Here is a 19,511-nt window from a genome sequence, read left to right as displayed (position 1 = left end):
TAAACCTTTCCATGCTAATCTCGATAAGTCACATGTACCATCGATCATATATAAGCCCTGATCTTTGTCATAAAAATCTTACATTGAAGGTCCGTATTACTGGAGGCTGTCTCTAGATACTTCCGTTAATGCTGTTTTGGCGATGGAGATGAGACTTTTTCATTCGAAAACTTCACATACTCCTCGATTTTGTGTATTTTCTCTTCTCCTCTCTATTTCGTATTTTCTTCATTGTGGGTTACAATTACAAATTTAGAAAAACTCATCGAGAACTTATTTGAGGTGACATTTAAATTCTCAGCATCCGAAGCAACGAGGTCAATCTCACATTTTTATGATCATCGTCAAGGTGGATAACAGCAAACGATACTTAAGTATATTAATTTGAAATAGCGGAACACGCCGGAGTGGTGGATCGAGCGAAACTAGTTAAAAAGATTTGATTTGAGTAATTTTATGTAATTCGGTTTGTAATCGGATCCTTATTCGCGTCTCGGGTTTGTATTTATAAAAAAAAAATTAAAGGCATATACATATTAATCAACAGGTTAAATAACTTTATAAAAAATCATAACAAATAAATTTTAGACATTTTTAGATAATGTAAGTAGTATCTCAGTAAATATAATAGTAATATGCGTATAATAATTTTATTATCTAATTAGATATAATCTTTTTTTTAAAACGCGGCCGCGTAACCGCGTTTGCGGCCGCAAAAACGCTAATCGGGAGTCAACCGTTGCGCTTTTGACCAAATCGGCGTAACTAATCGGTCTATAATTAAGCGGGCGCTTAATCACATTACACGTTATTAGTCAGATTTATTACCGATTTTTTTACTTAAACTAGGCCCAGATAAAAGTTGGGCCGCAGTTCTATTGGAGCCTGTTCGAATTGAACGAAGGTGAAGGACGTACCTTATTTATACTGGTTGATTTCTCTTCCCGTCTTCATCATTAAGCGATGTGGGAGGTATAAAATATTGACGTATCTCTTTCTGAATTTTTTTTTTGGCTGTCGTTTAGGTGCACTTTAGTTATAACCCTTGTTCTAGAAATCGGCCGCCTAGCCGATTAATCGGACGAGTAATCGTAAAGCGGAAGGTAACCGTGGCGAAATGGTTCAATTCGTTTCATTCTACGCTCAACCGCATAACGGACGTGTAATGCCGTGGAATTAATAAAACGTCCGTTTAATAAGCAAAAACGCTTCGCCCAAACACGTCACTTCCTCGTGTATATATTTTAGTTTGGCCCAAATTTTTGTTAAACACATCTATTTGCCATCGTCCAATCTCCAAACCAATTATTAACCCAATCTTCTCCCAAACTTTATTCCCTATACAAAAAATTCCCCATTTTCTATGAAACCCTGACTTTGAAAACTAACAAAATCTCATTGGAACATGTATTATATATGTTTGATGTGTAACTTTAACATGTATTATACATAAATACGTATAAATGAAGTGTTATACATATAAAAATACCAAAAATTCCGCCCCGCGTACTCTCCGATTTTTTCCCGCTTTTCTGATAACTCGCTAGGCCCGGGTGCGCCGCACGCGTTACGCCTAGCGAGTTTCCGAACAAGGGTTATAACATGAGAAAATAGACTTTAGCTTAGATGGGCTTTATCAAAATTTGGTAATTTGTAACTTAGTGTTTTCTGGTTTATAAATGATATAGATGATAAAAATTGAAATGAAACAATATCTATAACAATAAAGGGGACTTTTCTCCCTTCTCATGCTGCCACGTCACCCTATAGAGTGGTGCATTTCGCGACACGTGTCGCAATACCAAAGCTTTTGAGATTTTTTTTCTGTTTGTGGTTCTGTAATTAAAGCGTATGAGAACTAGGCTTTCGTACGATAGATACGTTTGGCCCAAACCTTGAGCCCGTTAAGAGACCTATCCGGGTATTAAAGCATCATTATCCGGGTTTGTTATGAGGGTTTCTTAAATTAATTGGGATTTAAAAAAAAAAGAAGAAAATTACCTTTTAATAGAAGAAACTTTGCTTGATTAAGGGAAATAAGATCATGATTATCGAGGTCCGTTACTTGGATCCTTATGGATTTTGGGCCGAAAAATAAATCGAAAATGGGTTTAATTTTCTGGGACGGGTCTTAACTAAGGTCGATCTTATGTCGTCCTTCCTTGCCACCTGTCGAGTGGAGATGAAGCGGAGACGTCGGTTTCGGGGAAACCCGACTTTCGTTTCCCAAATCGAACTCACCGTCTTCCCATTCTCTCTCGACGGCGACGCATGTGGCGATTTCATCGCTCATCTCTCCCGAATATCCCCTCTCATCTCTCCTCTCATCTCTCCCGAATCTCTCCTGAATCTCTCCTCTCATCTCTCCCGAATCTCTCCTCTCATCTCTCCTGAATCCCTCACAAATCCTGCACGAGTCAAACCCGAGTCTGTCTCCAACCTCATTCTCCGCCGCTTTCAATCAAAAAGGTATGTGTTCCTCTGTCGTTGTCTATCTAGTTCCTCCGGATGTTGGGTTCGATGATTCTTTGTTGTGATGATTTGTTCGGTAGATTAGATTCATTTTCTCGATGTAGTTGCTCTGAGTCGGGTTTCGTAGATTCGCTTTTGTGATGATATGTTAGGTTGATTAAGTTCAGTTTCTCGATTGTTTCCTCGCATGTTAGTTTCGTGTGAATATTTGTTGTGATGAAATGTTAGGTAGATTAAATTCTGTTTCTTTATTGAATGATGATGATGATCGTTGATGGTTTCTTTGATATTGTTTCCTTGTTAGGAAACTTGATATGTTTAAGATTTGTATTGAAGTAGAGGTGAAAGCTTTGTAGTAGTTGTTTTTGGTTTTTTTGAAGGAAAGTTGATAGCTTTTAAATGTGTATTGAAGTAATAAAACTTATTGGTTACTCTTCTAGCTTTTGATCACACTGTAAACGTTTTGAAAGAGACCTGAGAGCTTCTAAAAAATTAATTGAAGTTAAAAAAAAATTAATATTGATAAGGATTTGAATGTAACTGTTTTGGAACGAGATTGCCATGTTTGTATTTCGGTTTTGAAGTTAGTTTAACGAAATTGTGTTGTCTGCTTGGATTGTAGTTCCATTTGTAGCTTATAGGTTTTGTAGTTGTAGTTTATTACTAGAGGTGATAGCTTTCGTACTAAAATTTAATGATCCATTAAACTAGAGCTGATATCTTTGTAGTTGTAGTTTAGTAATAACTTCTGATTAGACATAGGTAGATAATGGTTAGTTGGTTTTGGAGTTATTACTTGTTAAATTTCTCCTATTAAATCCCCTAGAAAACACTTGTGGTTTATTATCTCCAAATTGTCTATCCCTTCTCTTTGAGAACACTAAAACGTTCCCATTCGCTATAATCTCTTCTCTTCTTCTTCCTATGGATCCAAGGAATCCATATAGCCAGAATTATGGTTATATGGGGCTTCTTAACAACGTTCACAATAATAATGTTCAGGAAAACTTTCCTTATGAAAGTTATCCTTCCACTGTCGACATTGGCGCCTCAGAAATCCTTCCTTTTAGTTCCCAACAGTCTGAGGCTCCATCCCAACCTCAGGACACACCTGTGGAGCGTATGGTGAGAAGGAAATGGACGCCGCGTGATGACGAGGTTGTGATTAGTGCGTGGCTTAACACATCAAAGGACGCCATTGTCGGAAATTCTATGAAGTTACAGACCTTCTGGAAACGCGTTGATGAGTACTTTGCAGCAACTCTTCATGAGAAGATAGAGAATGTTCATTGTAAGCAGAGGTGGCACAGAATCAATGATCAGACGAACAATTTCTGTGCCGCATTCGCTGCTGCAGAGAGACAAATAACCCGCGGTCAGAGTGACAATGACGTCCTAAAGCTGGCTCATGAAATCTTCTACTCTGATCATGGTCAGAAGTTTACCCTCGAGCACGCGTGGTGTGTCCTGCGGCACGAACAAAAGTGGATAAGCCTTAACACACCTACGCCCACCGGTTCAAAGAGAAAGAGTGGGGAGGTCAGTTCCCAAACTTCAAGCGCAGCTGTGGGTGAGGTCAGTTCCGACTCTTCAATGCATCCTGAAGGTATCAAGGCTGCGAAAGCAAGCAGGAATATTAGAAAAGGAAAGGTTATTGAGGACTATAAGACCATTATGGAGGGCAAGATGGAAGAACTGGCGACGAAGGAGAAACTGTCGAAGCTGACGATATTAGACACTCTCCTTGCTAAGAAGGATCCACTAAGTTTGAGTGAAGAAACTGTTAAGAACAAGCTGTTGGTCGATCTGTTCTAGTTTTACAAGTTCTAAGTCTCTATCTTCTGTAATATGTTTCAAAATGTTGCTTTTGTCATCGTCTAGGTTCTAGTTTTACAAGTTCTAGGTTTGTCTCTTGTGTGATATGTTCTATGTTTGATATAATGATAATTTCCCTTTTAAGATTCGTATCAGTTTCTGTCTTGTGTTCTAAGCTTGTGAAAAAATATATTTTTGTCTTGTGTTCTAAGCTTGTGAAAAAATATATTTTTGTTTGTGTTCTAAGCTTTTTATTATTTTCAGGACATGGGATTGGATTATAGCTACACGCAGCCGTTTGATTCAGAGGATTATGGTTTAGGGAACACATCAGTCAGTGGCCACAGCTCCACAGAAATGAATATACTCCTAGACCAAGCAGAGATCGAAGCCACGCGGGTTCAGTACCCTCCGCAGCCGGAGGTTGAGTTCGGCTTCCCCAAGGAATGTTACTGTGGTCGCGAACCGGTTATTAGGACATCTGTCTCAAGAAATGACCCTGGGAGAAGGTTCTACACCTGTGAGAACATCGTTGATGGAGACTGCCATGTATACAAGTGGTGGGATGTAGCGGCTACAGAGGAGATCAAAGCAATAGGTACACAGTATGCTCTGCTTTCTGATAAAGTGAACTATATTGCGGCTGTTAGTGACTACGAGTCAGAACTAAACCAGGTAAAAGATCTCCATCATGAGACTGAACTGAAGTTGGTTGTGCTTGAGAAGACTCTCGCTGAGTTATCAAAGAAAATTTCTCCGTTTGGTAATCGGTTTGAAGTCGTACTAGGTGGTCTGGTTCTTGTAGTAATGGTAATGGCTGTGTTTGTAATGTTTAAGTAGGTTTGAACTAAGAGGAGAGTGAACTAAGTAGCTTGGTGTTTTGGATAAGTGGTGTTTCGTACGACGTATAAATTGATCATGTATTGTTTTATAAGTACTATGTTTTATAAGTACTATGTTTTGTTATTTCTAATTGATCATGTGATGTTTTTCAATCTTATGTCAACACATTTGTTTCGTTTTTCATCACCAACCAAACAAAGAACATGTGTTTCGTTTTTCATCACCAACCAAACAAAGAATATCTATACCTAACAATCACACACTAAGTTTAATAACCCGTGACTCTCCATCACATGTCATTGTTTCTTTCATCACCAACTCACGGACTTGCACAACAAAATATGTATAAATATGAGCTTGCTCTTATGATGAAAAATACATAAACAATCACATCCCACTTCTCTCTTATTTCCTTACCAATTTCACAAAAAAATTCTCCTCCCTTATTTTCTAAACAATCACATCCCACTTCTCGATATATTGAAAATGGCATCTTCATTCCATTATCATTACCACAGAGATGATGATGATGATGATGATGATGATGATTTTGATAACCCCATTGAAGATTTTTTAAACAACTCTGATCCTATACCAGAACCAAAAGAGCGGAAAATCGTATTTTTATAGAGAGAAACCGAGAAGAAGGCCACATCCAGCTTTGGAATGATTATTTTAGCGAGAATCCAACATACTCTACCAATTTTTTCCGGCGACGGTTTCGGATGAACAAAGAATTGTTCCTCCGTATTGTGCATCATCTCTCCACAGAAATACCGTATTTCCGACCATCAAAAGATGCAACCGGATGGTCAAGTCTTTCACCTCTACAAAAATGTACTGCAGCAATTCGACAATTGGCATACGGTGGTGCGGCTGATACAGTAGACAAATATATCCGTCTTGCTGAAATAACGGCTCAAAAATGTTTGCACAATTTTACTGCCGGAATAATCACCTTGTTTGGCGGTGAATACCTACGACGTCCCACACCGGAGGATCTGGAAAGACTACTACATATTGGAGAAGAACGTAGATTTCCAGGGATGATTGGAAGCATCGACTGTATGCATTGGGAGTGGAAGAATTGTCCTACCGCTTGGAAAGGAATGTATTCACGAGGCACCGGAAAACCAACTATTGTCTTGGAAGCGGTAGCTTCGTATGACCTCTGGATATGGCACGCGTTTTTTGGAGGTCCAAGTACTATGAACGATCTTAATATTCTTGATCGATCACCTATTTTTGATGACATTATTAACGGCATCGCGCCACAAGTAAACTATAATGTCAACGAAACGGAGTACCATCTGCCATATTATATAACATATGGTATTTATCCGAAATGGGCGACTTTTATTCAATCTATCCGACTACCACAAACTGAAAAACAGTCATTGTTTGCTAAGTCCCAAGAATCAGTTCGAAAAGATGTTGAGTGTGCCTTCGGAGTCCTGCAAGCAAGATTTTCCGTTGTCAAAAATCCATCTAAGTTATGGGATAAAGAGAAAATAGGAAATATTATGAGATCATGTATCATACTCCATAATATGATTGTCGAAGATGAATGTTCATCATTCACTCAGTATAACAAATTTGAGTTTCAAGAAAGAGAAGAAGTGGATACATTTTCCGTCAACATGCCTTCGAATCTCGGCAGTACATTGGATCGTCGAACGAGCCTTCGGAATAGACAAGCCCATGAACAATTAAAAAATGATCTGATTGAAAATATTTGGGCTAAATTTGAACATTTTCCAAATAACATATAATTTACAAGTTTCTATGATTTGAAAAAGTTGTGTGTTTGCTTTTATTTCTAAAGTTTGTATTTCTTTTTTTTTTAATGTAATGTAATAAAATGTTTGTAATTTTTTATTAAATGAACGAATTTGTTTTTCTTATTAGTTATTCAACTTAAAATGGTAATATGTTTAATCTTATATATGTTACTAGTTATTTTAAAACAAAAATTAACCTAAGGACCAACAAAAAGTCCCACCAATAATCACCATTTTCATTAAAAGTTCTTAACAATGTTCTAATCTATAAATAACAATAAAAACTCTAAGGACCACCAATTAAGTCCTATTGATAATCATGCTCTAAGAGACGTCGCTTATGGGACACGTGTCAAAGTATGCTCCTCTCTCTCATCTCTCCTCTCCTCTCCTCTCCTTCTTCGCCGGTGTAAAGTCTAAAGAAGAAGACCGACGGTTCACGAATCCTGATCCTTCGACCTCTAGAGGTAGGTATCATCAATCCTCAATTTCGTTTTACTATCTTTGTACTGAGTTTTTTGCGTTCCTATAGGTATAGATTTAAAACGCAAGAGAAGCGTGACATTCGTGGACGTTGATCATCATCGGAACCATTTGCCACAAGCCCAAACCAGACCATGTGAGTTGATTTCGTCTCTCCCTCCTCTGTAATTCTCAGATTTTGAATGATGAATCGATTCTCTTCTGCAGCGATTGATGCCAAGACTTCTGAGTTTGCATCTGGGTTTCTGGGCTTAAGCTCAAACCAATCGTCATTGTTTTATTCTCACCAATCGCCATTGTTCAGGGTTTTGTTCTTCTGGTTGAACACTATGAAGAAAGTTGAAATTTTTATGATCTGTCTTTGCTCATACACTGCTTTATTTCTGGTGGTAAGTCCAAAGCTCTAATCTTTTCGATCATTAAAACGTTTCTGAGCTTCTTCTAAAGTTTACTTATTCATTTGATTCGTGTGAAGTCTGCTGATCCACAAACGTGTCCTGCGGAGTCGGGAGCGAAGTGTAGCGGTTCTGGTGATTGGGAAGGAGAGTTCTTCCCTGAGATCCCTCACATTAAGTATGAGGTAAGCAGTGAAACTATAGAGTAAGTACTAGTTTATTTGCATGTGTAGTAGATTGATTTGGTTGTTAACGAGTTGTTACAGAGACTTAAGAGCAGTAACCCACTTTCTTACAAGTGGTATAGCGCAGAAGAGGAGATTCTTAGCAGTAACCCACTTGCTTACAAGTGGTATAACCCACTTGGTTCATCTCTTCTTCTTCTTTGGTGATGTTTATAGTGTGTCAATGCTACTTGTAGCTTCTCCACTCCCATTTTTAATGCAAGACGTGGCTCACGTCTCAACTTGACTTGAAAGGATAAAGGTTTGTGTATTTATCTTTGATATGCTCTCTTGCATGTGAGGATCATTTTTGTCTCTATTTCATTCTTATACTTGTCTGTGAATCTGTTTTCTATTCCTCTTAGAGAAAGAGCCTGTTGATGTGCTGCTAAACTTTGATTAGGGTTTAGTTTATGCGTGCTGGTTAAGACTTAGTTATGACATTTAGGTTAATGTGGACTTGCATTATTCTTACCGGGTAGACATAAAGGTTTGGTTTTTATGGAAACACAACAAAGGTGCAATAGCATGAACTAGACAAGTCTAAGTAGGATCATTGTGTTTTAAACAATTTGGGATTCTCATATGTTCTGTGTTTCTTTCAACAGGCAATCTGCAGAAGATGTCAGAGATGATGGATTCATTTGAGAACCAGTTTGTGAACATGGAGGTCCAAGCTGAGTTCATGGAGAACGCCATGGCTGGTTCAACATCATTGTCCACTCCCGAAGGCGATGTCAACCTCCTGATGCAGCAGGTAACTGATGACTATGGTCTTGAAGTTTTTTTTCTAATCTTTGTTTTTAAGTTTTTTATTTAAATCTATGTTTAAAATGTTATCTTTTATAATATTTTATTTAATAAATAAATTTTATTTATAATTAAACAATGTTAACATTTTTTTTTAAGAACCTCTAAATAAGAGACTCCCATTGGAGCACAAAGATTATGGTGTCTCTAAAGTAGGTTTCTTAAATAACTTTTAACACTTAAAAGTATTAAAAAAATTAAGAGACCCTAAATGGGTCTTTGGGATAATGATGCTCTTAGGTATTAGGGTTCGTCCGTTCGTCGTCGTCTTCCTCTTTCACATGCCACCTCCACGATGTAATTCACAGACTTTAAGCGTCGATTCTGACTCTGTAACTTGGTAGTTATGCCCCACCCTCTTGACAAAGCCACAGCCGATGGACACAACGTGGACGGTGGCTTGAAGGCCATTGGGCTTACCAATCAAAGAGAGACACCATCGTTTGGAGCAAATCCACTGGACTTCCTCTCCACAAAGCTATCGTCTGTATGGATGCTCGCACCAGTTCCATCTGAAGGTACATACATACATAATCTCTCTCTCTCTCTCTCTTTCTTCTTTTGTTTTCTTGAATCATTTGTCATAAAAATCCTCTGTTCTTAGGGAGTTCGTTTTTGATGAAATTTTTTTTTTTTGGATGATATTCACAGGAGACTAGAGAAGGAACTATCAGGAGGAAGATCCCATTTCGTTGAGTCTTGTGGATTGCCTATAAGCACATACTTCTCTGCCATGAAGCTTCTCTGGCTAATGGAGAACGTAGATGCTGTTAAAGACGCTATCAAGAAAGGATATGCCATCTTTGGCACAATCGACACATGGCTGATCTGGAACATGACCGGAAGTGTGAATGGAGGTCTACACGTCACTGATGTCACCAACGCTTCTCGTACAATTCTCATGAACCTCAAAACCCTGAGCTGTGACGAGTACACTCTCAAGACTCTAGGCATTCCCGCTGAAATCTTACCAAGATTGTAAGCAACACGGAGGTCATTGGAGAAATCTGCAAAGTCTGGCCCATTCCTGGTATCAAGATCGCTGGATGTCTTGGCGACCAGCACACTGCAATGTTAGGACAAGCTTGCAAAAAAGGTGAGGCTAAGAGTACCTACGACACTGGCCCTTTCATCCTTCTAACTACAAGCTTGGGCCTCAAGCACAGACAAATTATGCTCTCGAGGGTTCCATTGTTATAGCTGGAGCTGCTGTTCAGTGGCTAAGAGACAGTCTTGGGATAATTAAGAGTGCCAGTGAAATTGAAGATTTGGCGGCTATGGTAGAAACAACCGGAGGAGTGTACTTTGTGCCAGCATTCAACGGTTTGTTTGCGCCTTGGTTGAGAGAAGACGCTCGTGGTGTCTGCATTGGAATCACGAGATTCACAAACAAGTCTCACATTGCAAGGGCTGTGCTGGAGAGCATGTGTTTCCAAGTGAAAGATGTGCTAGACTCCCTAAATAACGAGAAAGGGGAGTTCTTTCTTAGAGTGGATGGTGCCGCCACTGCCAACAACCTTCTTATGCATATTCAGGTAATGACTTATCCTCTTCTTCTCACGTATGAATCTTGATGATGTGTTGTTTATTTTGTAACATTACTCTCATTTGTCCTTTTGAAACATGGGCAGGCTGATTTGATGGGAACTCCGGTGGTGAGGCCAGTGGACATAGAGACAACGGCACTTGGAACAGCGTACGTATTATATTTCTTTCTGAAGATGCTAGAGGAGACAGACGTTCCAACGAAAGAGGATAATATAGTTTACAAAGAGATTTTGAAGAACCTTTGTGAAGCCTAGGCGAAATTTAATATAGTGAATTTTTACTCCTAAATGTACGACTCATATTGCTTTCTAACTTACACAATAAATTATATGGTTCCCCTGTTTCTAACACTCTCGATATGTGTTTGCAGCTTAAACAAATGGATCGTGGAACTAATCTCAAGCACACTTCCATTATCTGAGAGATCTTAATAATACGGAGCTGTCATCATCTCTACACATACTATGTATGGTTAACTGAGATGGGAGTGTTAAAATTTTATAAATACAGAAAAATATACTCTGTGAGAAATCACGGCTGACTTACTCAACAACAAAATTTCAAAAATCAAACGCCCACCTCTGACTTACAGAATCAGTTTTGTTCTCTCAGCAACTTGGGATTGATGTTTATGGCAACCACCACCTTTGGTTCATCACAACTCCAAAGCAAATTTGCATCAAGGAGCCTATCTAGATCGGCAAAAACACTTAGGCAAACATTTGAGTGACTGCAAAGACAGGGAGTCTAACGATTAGACATGTCCAGACTGTAAAACCTTATGTGTGCTCACCTTTAAAAGAAAATGATTTTTTTGAGTAGATATATATACCTTTCAATACTTATGGTGATCATCATGCGTTGTGTACTTTATGTCTCTTCATTGTAAGTAGTTCTAATCCCTTTACTTGCCCAACAACATCTACAAAATGAATATATGTGCTAAGCTATCAAGTGTGATATGTGAAATAAATATATGCAAAAGTTTTAAAAGAGGGAAATGAATTCAAACATGGTAAATCAGTAGTCGTGTTGGATAATACCATAAGTTGTTTGTAATCCCGAAACCTGAAGCTCTCCCTCGGGATCCGTTCAACGTTTCAGCAAGCTCCACAAGCTCCACGAAAACAGTTTTGTCAATGAAACGAATAGCACATGAGGACTCTCGGTAAAGAGGAAGTTGGGCTTTATGTTACATCAAAAGTATTAAGCTCATAAACCGAGTCTTCACTCAATAAGTTTTTGAACGTATTGGGACGATGCACACTAAGTGAAGCCTGAATCATTGTAGAATGAGAGAAAAACGCTTCAATGAGATGACACCATCTCACAAAAACACAGACAAGAACACATACCTTCTTGAGCCTCTCCTCCACTCTTTCTTTTTTTATCTGGTCGAGTTCAGCCTAAGAGCTTCAGTGTCATCCTCATCGTCGTCACTTTCAACATCACTAACAAAGACAACCAGGTCGTAAGATAACTTGAAGGAAATTATGACTCTCAGTTGACATAAGTCATCAAAAACTCTCGAAAAGGATAGCACCGAAGCAATTGCATATTCCCAAAACCATGGCTCTGATGAAAAGCCTTGAGTACACCACTAGCAAAGAATCTTTAGCCAAATTTAAAGCACAAAAAAATGAACTGCAATAGGTAGAAATTAATGAAAAATTGGTACCTATCATCATCATCACTTATGATATCAACTTATTAATAAAGAAGGGGAGCTCATTGGGTTGACATGCTGATGTTTGATTAATAGGTACACCTTCAAATATTTCTCCTTCTTTTGATTATGAGACTAAACTCTTGATTAATAGGAGTTAGTGATGCTGCTCCAAATCAGCCTGGCCTCACCACGTGTAGGAGATGGATTACATCCCTCCACAAGGCCCATCGAATAACAGGCCCTAGCCCGGCAAGCTTGACCAGTTTAGTCGGCTTAAGCGGCTAAAGGTGTCGGCTCGATCCCAGAGTACTTTTAGCCGATCAGCTAAGTCGACTAAATACGCTCGGCTTATAGAGAACAGTACCAAGGCCCGCATACTCGGCCTTTAACGACAGGGCCCAAAGGACGACACGATTAGGGCAACACGGACGGTTACACTATAAGAGGGGATGAGGAGACAACGAAAAGGAGGACTTTTGGACAACACACACAGAAGCGGCTAGATCTAGGGTTTCCTAATCATCTCTTTGATCCTGTTGCTTAAACCTTTGATCTTGTCTCCTTATTTCCCGTCAATCTTGTAACCTCTTGTTTGATTCTAATAAAAGCGTCTTTAGTCACCCCATTCCTACGTTCATTATTCTAATCAACCGAATCCTGCATAAACAATTGGCGCCCACCGTGGGACCGACTAAAGAAACGTTCTAGATCTACATGGTTCAAAACGACGCCACCCTCGGCGCTCCAGGCGGTGAACCAACCCCAACGCCCGAAGCCGCGCCGCCCATCACCACAGATTTCATGAGCTCTATCATGGCTCGACTTGCTCATCAAGACGAAGTCCAAAAGACGACCAACAACCAGTTAGCTGCTCTGGTCGCGGCCCTCACAGCTCCCGACGGCCAAACAAGCCGTCCCCAGCAGATACGCCGTCGCCTCTTTAACACCAACCCGACGGCGACCGGAGGCGAACATCTCTCAGACGACTCCGAGCCTAACGAAACCCTTCTCGCCGACCACCCCCCGGTAGGTTCTGATCTGGCAACCATACGCGAGCTCGCCGAGCTCAAACTCGGCGAGAAGATCCATCAAGTAACCAGCGCGGCCCCGCAAATCGAGAGCGTCCTCGCCGCAACCTCACACACTCCGTTTACTAGTTCTCTGACCAGCGTCCAACTCAGAAAAATAGAAAAACTGCGACTACCCGAGTACAAACCCGGCGGAGATCCGGTGGAACACATGACAGCTTTCAACAATTCGATGGCACGGGCTCGACTCCCAGAAGAAGAAAGGGACGCAGGCTACTGCCAACTGTTCGTCGAGACTCTCCACGAGCAAGCCCTAACCTGGTTTTCCCAGTTAGAAGAAAACTCCATCGGAAGTTTCCGCGACTTGTCAGCAGCTTTTCTCAAGACTTACATTATGTTCACCAAGCGCAGCGCTACTGCCTCTAGCTTGTGGAACCTCAACCAAACCAAAGACCAGAGTCTTCGCGACTACACGGAGAAGTTCAAAACCGTAGTCTCAAGGATTGACATTCCAGACGGTATCGCCATTGACGCCTTGCGGAACACGTTGTGGGTTCGTTCTAAATTCCGGGAGGATTTATACCAAAACCCAACTACGTCACTCCAGGACGCTTTCGTGCGATCTGACAACTTCATCCGAATGGAAGAAGATACTAACGCCATTCTCAGCAAGATGAACGCACCCAAAGCGACAGCGGCTAAAAACGCCAACACGCGACAAGAACCGCGCCAGCATACTCCAACCGACAAAAACAACCGCAAAGACGGATACATGTATGCGTCAACGAGAACAACTTGCCGGTTTCAACTCTCGTAATCCGCGGCGAGGGATGGAACAAGTGGGTAAGGGAGCTCGATTCGCCCGACAAACCAGTCGATACTGTTTGCACCACCCAACCTACAGCCGGAGCAGGGTCAGCAGCGGGGTCTTCCAGGACCGTCGATCTCACCAAGCATTGCAAATATCACGACGTCAAGGGACATGATACCACAGAATGCAAATCACTCTACGCTCATTATCTCTCGTCACTTGCGAGCGGTGAATTTAAGTTCGAACCCTTGATAGCTAAACCAAAGAATGGCAAAAGCTGGAGCAAGAACAAGGAAAGAAGAGCCCAGCGCAAAGCCACCGGCAAAGGTCGGCAAAACGACGCTCAACGACAAGACGACGAGGAGGAAACCCCGAAGGATAACGGTGGGGGAGACTCCTCCGCCGACGAAGAGCATCCTGCTAATCGCAGACGCATCGAGGTTATACTCTCTCAGCAATCTTTGTCGTCCGACGACGATAACGACGATGCGCCTGTACTCGGAGATCTGAGAGACGTCCTGAAGCGGAAGTTCGAGTCCGAAAATGATAGCAGTCCCAAGCACAAAGATCTACGGACGATGCTGGACACACGGAAGTCTCGTCGTATCTCGACAAGCGACGCTAACAACAACAAAGGGCCAATTACAGACCTCCGAGATAAACTCAACGCTGGCGCCTGCGACCTTCGCATACAGCTCAACCGTTCAAAACCAACAGACTTACGACGACAGTTGGAGCAAGCTAAAGGTCATTTTCAACCCCCAGCGCATGACACCAACATATCCACAGACCTCCGCACCTTGCTAGACTCTAAGCGAGTACAAACGGGACAGTCGTTGAATGTCATCATGGGAGGCTCCCCTCCTAGCGGAGACACTGTCCGTTCTGTAAAAGACTATCGTCGACAGGTCGCGACTTCCCAGAAGTGGCCGACTAAACCGACAAGTCATCTTCCGATAACCTTCTCACCGGACGACGCTGAAGGAGTTCACGCTCCCCATAATGATCCTCTTCTCGTCGTCCTTGGAATTGGAGAGTATGATGTCACCAAGATCCTCATTGACACCGGAAGTTCCGTCGACCTCATCTTCCGAGGAACTCTACAGAAGATGGGAGTTGATCTTGACGACATAAAAGCGTCTTCCAGGACATTAACCGGATTCAATGGATCCTCCGAAACTATCTTGGGAACGATCCGCCTCCCGGTACGCGCGTGTGGCGTTACTCGAACGGTTAAGTTTGCCGTTGTAAGCACAAAAGCTCCTTATCACGCTATACTCGGCACCCCTTGGCTACACTCGATGCAAGCCGTTCCTTCCACCTACCACCAGTGCGTCAAGTTCCCTGGTACGGACGGAAGGATAAAAACGCTGCGAGGGGATCAAAAGGCCGCTAGGGATCTCCTAGTCGCCACAGTCAAACTCCAACGGTCATCTCTACCCGTTAATTCTGTGTCTCCCCCAACCTCAAAAGTCCGTTCCCAGGAAAGCGAGATTCTCGAGTTACCTATTGACGACGCCGATCAAAGTCGAACCGTAAGGGTTGGTGCATACCTTTCTGAGGAAATGCAGCAGTCAATTCTGAACTTCCTCAGGAAGAACGTGTCTACATTCGCTTGGTCTATGGCAGACATGAAAGGCATTGATCCGACTATAACGACTCACGAGCTAAACGTCGACCCGACATTCAAACCTATCCGCCAGAAGCGACGTAAGCTCGGCCCTGACAGGTCGAAGGCCGTAAACGAAGAAGTTGACAAGCTACTCGGCGCAGGTTCGATCGCTGAGGTCCGCTACCCCGAATGGTTGGCAAATCCGGTAGTCGTCAAAAAGAAAAATGGCAAGTGGCGCGTCTGCGTCGACTTCACCGATCTGAATAAAGCCTGCCCAAAGGATAGCTACCCTCTTCCCAACATTGACCGTTTAGTCGAGTCTACGGCCGGAAACGAGATGCTGACCTTCATGGACGCCTTCTCTGGATACAATCAAATAATGATGCACCCGGATGATCGCGAGAAGACAGCCTTCATCACAGATAAGGGAACCTACTGCTATAAGGTCATGCCGTTCGGTTTGAAGAACGCCGGAGCAACCTACCAACGACTTGTAAACAAGATGTTCGCAGATAAGCTGGGCATCACTATGGAAGTGTACATCGACGACATGTTGGTTAAGTCGCTCCATTCCATTGATCACCTCCGTCATCTTCAAGAATGCTTCGAAACTCTCAACAAATACGGCATGAAGTTGAACCCAGCAAAGTGCACATTCGGAGTCTCTTCAGGCGAATTCCTCGGCTACATAGTCACACAGCGAGGAATCGAGGCAAACCCGAAGCAAATATCCGCGGTCCTGAACCTCCCAAGTCCGAGGAACAGTAGAGAAGTACAACGGCTCACGGGCCGGATAGCTGCTCTAAATCGTTTCATCTCCAGATCCACCGACAAGTGCCTCCCCTTCTACGATCTCTTGCGAGGAAATAAGAAGTTCATTTGGGATGAGAAGTGTGAGGATGCATTTACTCAACTCAAGCAATACCTGACAACACCTCCAGTACTCGCTAAGCCGGACGTAGGTGATGTTCTATCTCTCTATGTCGCGGTGTCACAAGCTGCTGTCAGCAGCGTTCTGATAAAGGAAGACCGCGGCGAACAAAAGCCCATTTTTTACACAAGCAGACGCATGACCGGACCAGAGACGCGATACCCGACTCTGGAAAAGATGGCTTTAGCAGTTGTCGAGGCAGCAAGAAAGCTTCGACCGTATTTCCAGTCACATTCAGTGGAGGTACTGACTGATCAACCTCTCCGAACGATACTCCAAAACACCAACAGATCTGGCAGACTCACGAAGTGGGCCATCGAACTCGGCGAGCTCGATATTACCTACAAGAACCGCACAGCGGCGAAGTCCCAAGTCCTCGCGGACTTCCTGGTCGAGTTGGCCCCAGAATTGGAACAAGATCTTATACTCCCAAGCTCAAACTGGACGCTGCACGTCGATGGATCATCGACCAACAAGGGAGCAGGAGCCGGAGTCCAACTACAGTCCCCGACCGGAGAGCTAATCAGGCAGTCTTTTAGCTTTGGCTTTCCCGCGTCAAACAACGAAGCAGAATACGAATCTCTGATCGCCGGACTCCGCTTAGCAAAAGCCGTAAAAGCTAAACGACTAAGCGCCTATTGCGACTCTCAATTAGTCGCCAGTCAGTTCAGCGGCGACTACGATGCCCGCAACGACCGAATGGATGCCTATCTCAAAATAGTGCAAAGCCTGACAGCAGAGTTCGAGTTCTTCGAACTCATCAAAGTTCCCAGAGGCGAAAACGTCTGCGCCGACGCCCTCGCGGCCCTTGGCAGCAAGCTTCGTGATCAAGTTAAACGAACCATCCCGATACATCGTATCGAGAAACCAAGCATCGATATTCCTACCGACCAAACCCTCGTTGCCCCGGTCATCGAACCCGCTACTCCAGATGACGACGGATTTGGTCCTGATTGGAGAACTGAGTTTATCGACTACCTCTCGAAGGGAGAACTCCCAAACGACAAATGGGAAGCTCGCCGACTAAAAACACGCAGCGCCCATTACGTCGTTCTTGACGATGAACTACACCGCTGGACCGCGAGTAAAGTACTCCTAAAATGCATTCATGGCGACGAGACAGCAAGGGTTATGGCAGAGACGCACGAAGGCGCTGGCGGAAATCATTCGGGCGGACGTGCATTAGCAATCAAAGTAAGGAGCTTGGGCTTCTTCTGGCCAACAATGAACGCAGATTGCGAGTCTTACGCGAGAAGCTGCGACAAGTGCCAACGGCACGCACCTAGTATCCATTGTCCAACCGAAATGTTGCGAACAACCACCGCTCCATACCCGTTCATGCGATGGGCAATGGACATCATTGGACCACTTCCCTGTTCCCGCCAAAGACGCTTCATCCTCGTCCTCACCGACTACTTTACCAAATGGATCGAAGCTGAAGCATACGCTCAAGTCACGGACAAAGAAGTCCGCGGTTTCGTCTGGAAAAATATTATTTGCCGCCACGGTTTACCTTATGAGATCGTTACCGATAACGGATCGCAGTTCATGTCAGGCAACTTCAAGGAGTTCTGTGGCAAATGGAACATTCGACTAAGCCCCTCCACTCCTCGTTACCCGCAAGGTAATGGCCAGGCAGAATCCTCCAATAAACTCATCATCGATGGCATTAAAAAGCGCCTGGATCTGAAAAAGGGTCACTGGGCCGACGAGCTCGATGGGGTCCTATGGAGCCATCGCACAACGCCGCGAGGATCGACTAAATCGACACCTTTCTCCCTCGCCTACGGTGTAGAAGCCATGGCTCCCGCTGAAGTCAACGTTTCAAGCCTCCGACGCTCCAAGATGCCTCAATACGTCGAACTCAACAAGGAAATGCTACTCGACGCCCTTGATGAGATAGAAGAACGACGAGATCAAGCTCTGCTGCGCATCCAGAACTATCAACACCAGATCGAGAGTTACTACAACAAAAGGGTCCGTGCCCGACCTCTGGAACTCGGTGACCTCGTCATGCGCAAGGTGTTTGAAAACACTAAGGAGCTAAACGCCGGTAAACTCGGCGCCAGGTGGGAGGGACCTTATAAAATCATCAAAGTCGTCAAACCCGGAGTATACCGACTTCAAACTTCACGTGGCGAAGAAGTTCCCCGATCATGGAACTCGATGCACCTAAGACGTTTCTACTCGTAGGTGTATCCCAAAAAAAAAAAAAAAAAAAAAAAACCCGAGTAGATGCACCCCGTGGTCACTTCTACTCGACCGAGTAAATGCGCCACTCACGGCCACTTTTACTCGGGAAAAACGAACTACGAATGGCTTGATCCTCAACCGAGGTACGTAGGCAGCCTTAAACAGGTCCAGCTGTAACAAAATCAAAGTCAAAATCTTGTTCTTTGTCTCAACTTCTACTGAGTGGATGCCTGTTATCAAACCCAACGGCTCCCGTGTCTCCAGCAGGAGATACGCGGACACTATCGTTCCATTTCCTGGCTATGTCCTGATCAGACACTTAGCCTGAGGACCCAACAGTCGCTAGTCACCTATGCCCAAGGAGCATTGACCGACTAAACGGAGTGAATCTTTAACCTTTCCTCGACTAAACGCGTAATGGACTAGCTACCCAATTACTCGATTGTCATTGAGGAAACGGACGAAGGAACCTTCCACTCTTAGATCCAGTCCCTTGTTTTCGATATAGAACAATGCGCCTAGATGTCGTCTCGATCGAAACGCGACAAGAGCTGAATAAATCCCCTAGCGGTTCGTTTCCTTATCTATTTGCAAAAGCCAAAGGTCGGGAATCTATTGTTTCTAAGCGAACACTTCGCGAGACACTAAAGATACTGACATTTACTTTAACAAAGTTTGCAAGTACAGATGAGAAAAACAACCCACAAATTTAAAGTCCGCTTAAAACAGCGACTTGCCAAAAAAAAAAAAAAGCATGTGTAATCGTACAACAACAGGGTCTATCAAGACCACAACAGATAAGAACATAAGTGAAACGTCAAAGAACAAAATCTTGATCGTCAGGACCCTTGGTAGCGGCAGCAGTTGGGTCCTCCGCCCGAGTAGGAATAGAAGCA

General features: G+C 43.1%; 4 protein-coding genes across 4 annotated transcripts; all 4 read left to right on the top strand.

Annotated features, from left to right (window-relative positions):
• Positions 1-3,435: 3,435 nt before the first annotated feature.
• On the top strand, positions 3,436-4,287 carry LOC106378684 (glutathione S-transferase T3-like). Its single transcript, XM_013818779.2, has one exon. It carries the CDS (start codon positions 3,436-3,438, stop codon positions 4,285-4,287), a length of 852 nt encoding a protein of 283 aa, XP_013674233.2.
• An 839-nt stretch (positions 4,288-5,126) lies between these two features.
• On the top strand, positions 5,127-10,723 carry LOC106382142. The gene is made up of 8 exons (XM_048746978.1): positions 5,127-7,378; positions 7,444-7,783; positions 7,870-7,974; positions 8,056-8,275; positions 8,622-8,770; positions 9,064-9,341; positions 9,475-10,358; positions 10,455-10,723. The coding sequence occupies exon 1, from the start codon at positions 5,856-5,858 to the stop codon at positions 6,900-6,902; it is 1,047 nt and encodes a 348-aa protein (XP_048602935.1). The 5' UTR covers positions 5,127-5,855; the 3' UTR covers positions 6,903-7,378; positions 7,444-7,783; positions 7,870-7,974; positions 8,056-8,275; positions 8,622-8,770; positions 9,064-9,341; positions 9,475-10,358; positions 10,455-10,723.
• Positions 10,724-12,754: 2,031 nt separating this feature from the next.
• On the top strand, positions 12,755-13,885 carry LOC125582470. The gene has a single exon (XM_048749207.1). The coding sequence runs from the start codon at positions 12,755-12,757 to the stop codon at positions 13,883-13,885; it is 1,131 nt and encodes a 376-aa protein (XP_048605164.1).
• A 13-nt stretch (positions 13,886-13,898) lies between these two features.
• On the top strand, positions 13,899-18,615 carry LOC125582469. The gene is made up of 2 exons (XM_048749206.1): positions 13,899-13,911; positions 13,973-18,615. Exons 1-2 carry the CDS (start codon positions 13,899-13,901, stop codon positions 18,613-18,615), a joined length of 4,656 nt encoding a protein of 1,551 aa, XP_048605163.1.
• Positions 18,616-19,511: the final 896 nt, after the last annotated feature.

Source organism: Brassica napus, chromosome C2 (assembly GCF_020379485.1).
Source record: "Brassica napus cultivar Da-Ae chromosome C2, Da-Ae, whole genome shotgun sequence".
Classification (NCBI taxonomy): domain Eukaryota; kingdom Viridiplantae; phylum Streptophyta; class Magnoliopsida; order Brassicales; family Brassicaceae; genus Brassica; species Brassica napus.
Note: the sequence above shows the minus strand (reverse complement) of the source record. Positions and strands in the feature narration are given on the sequence as shown.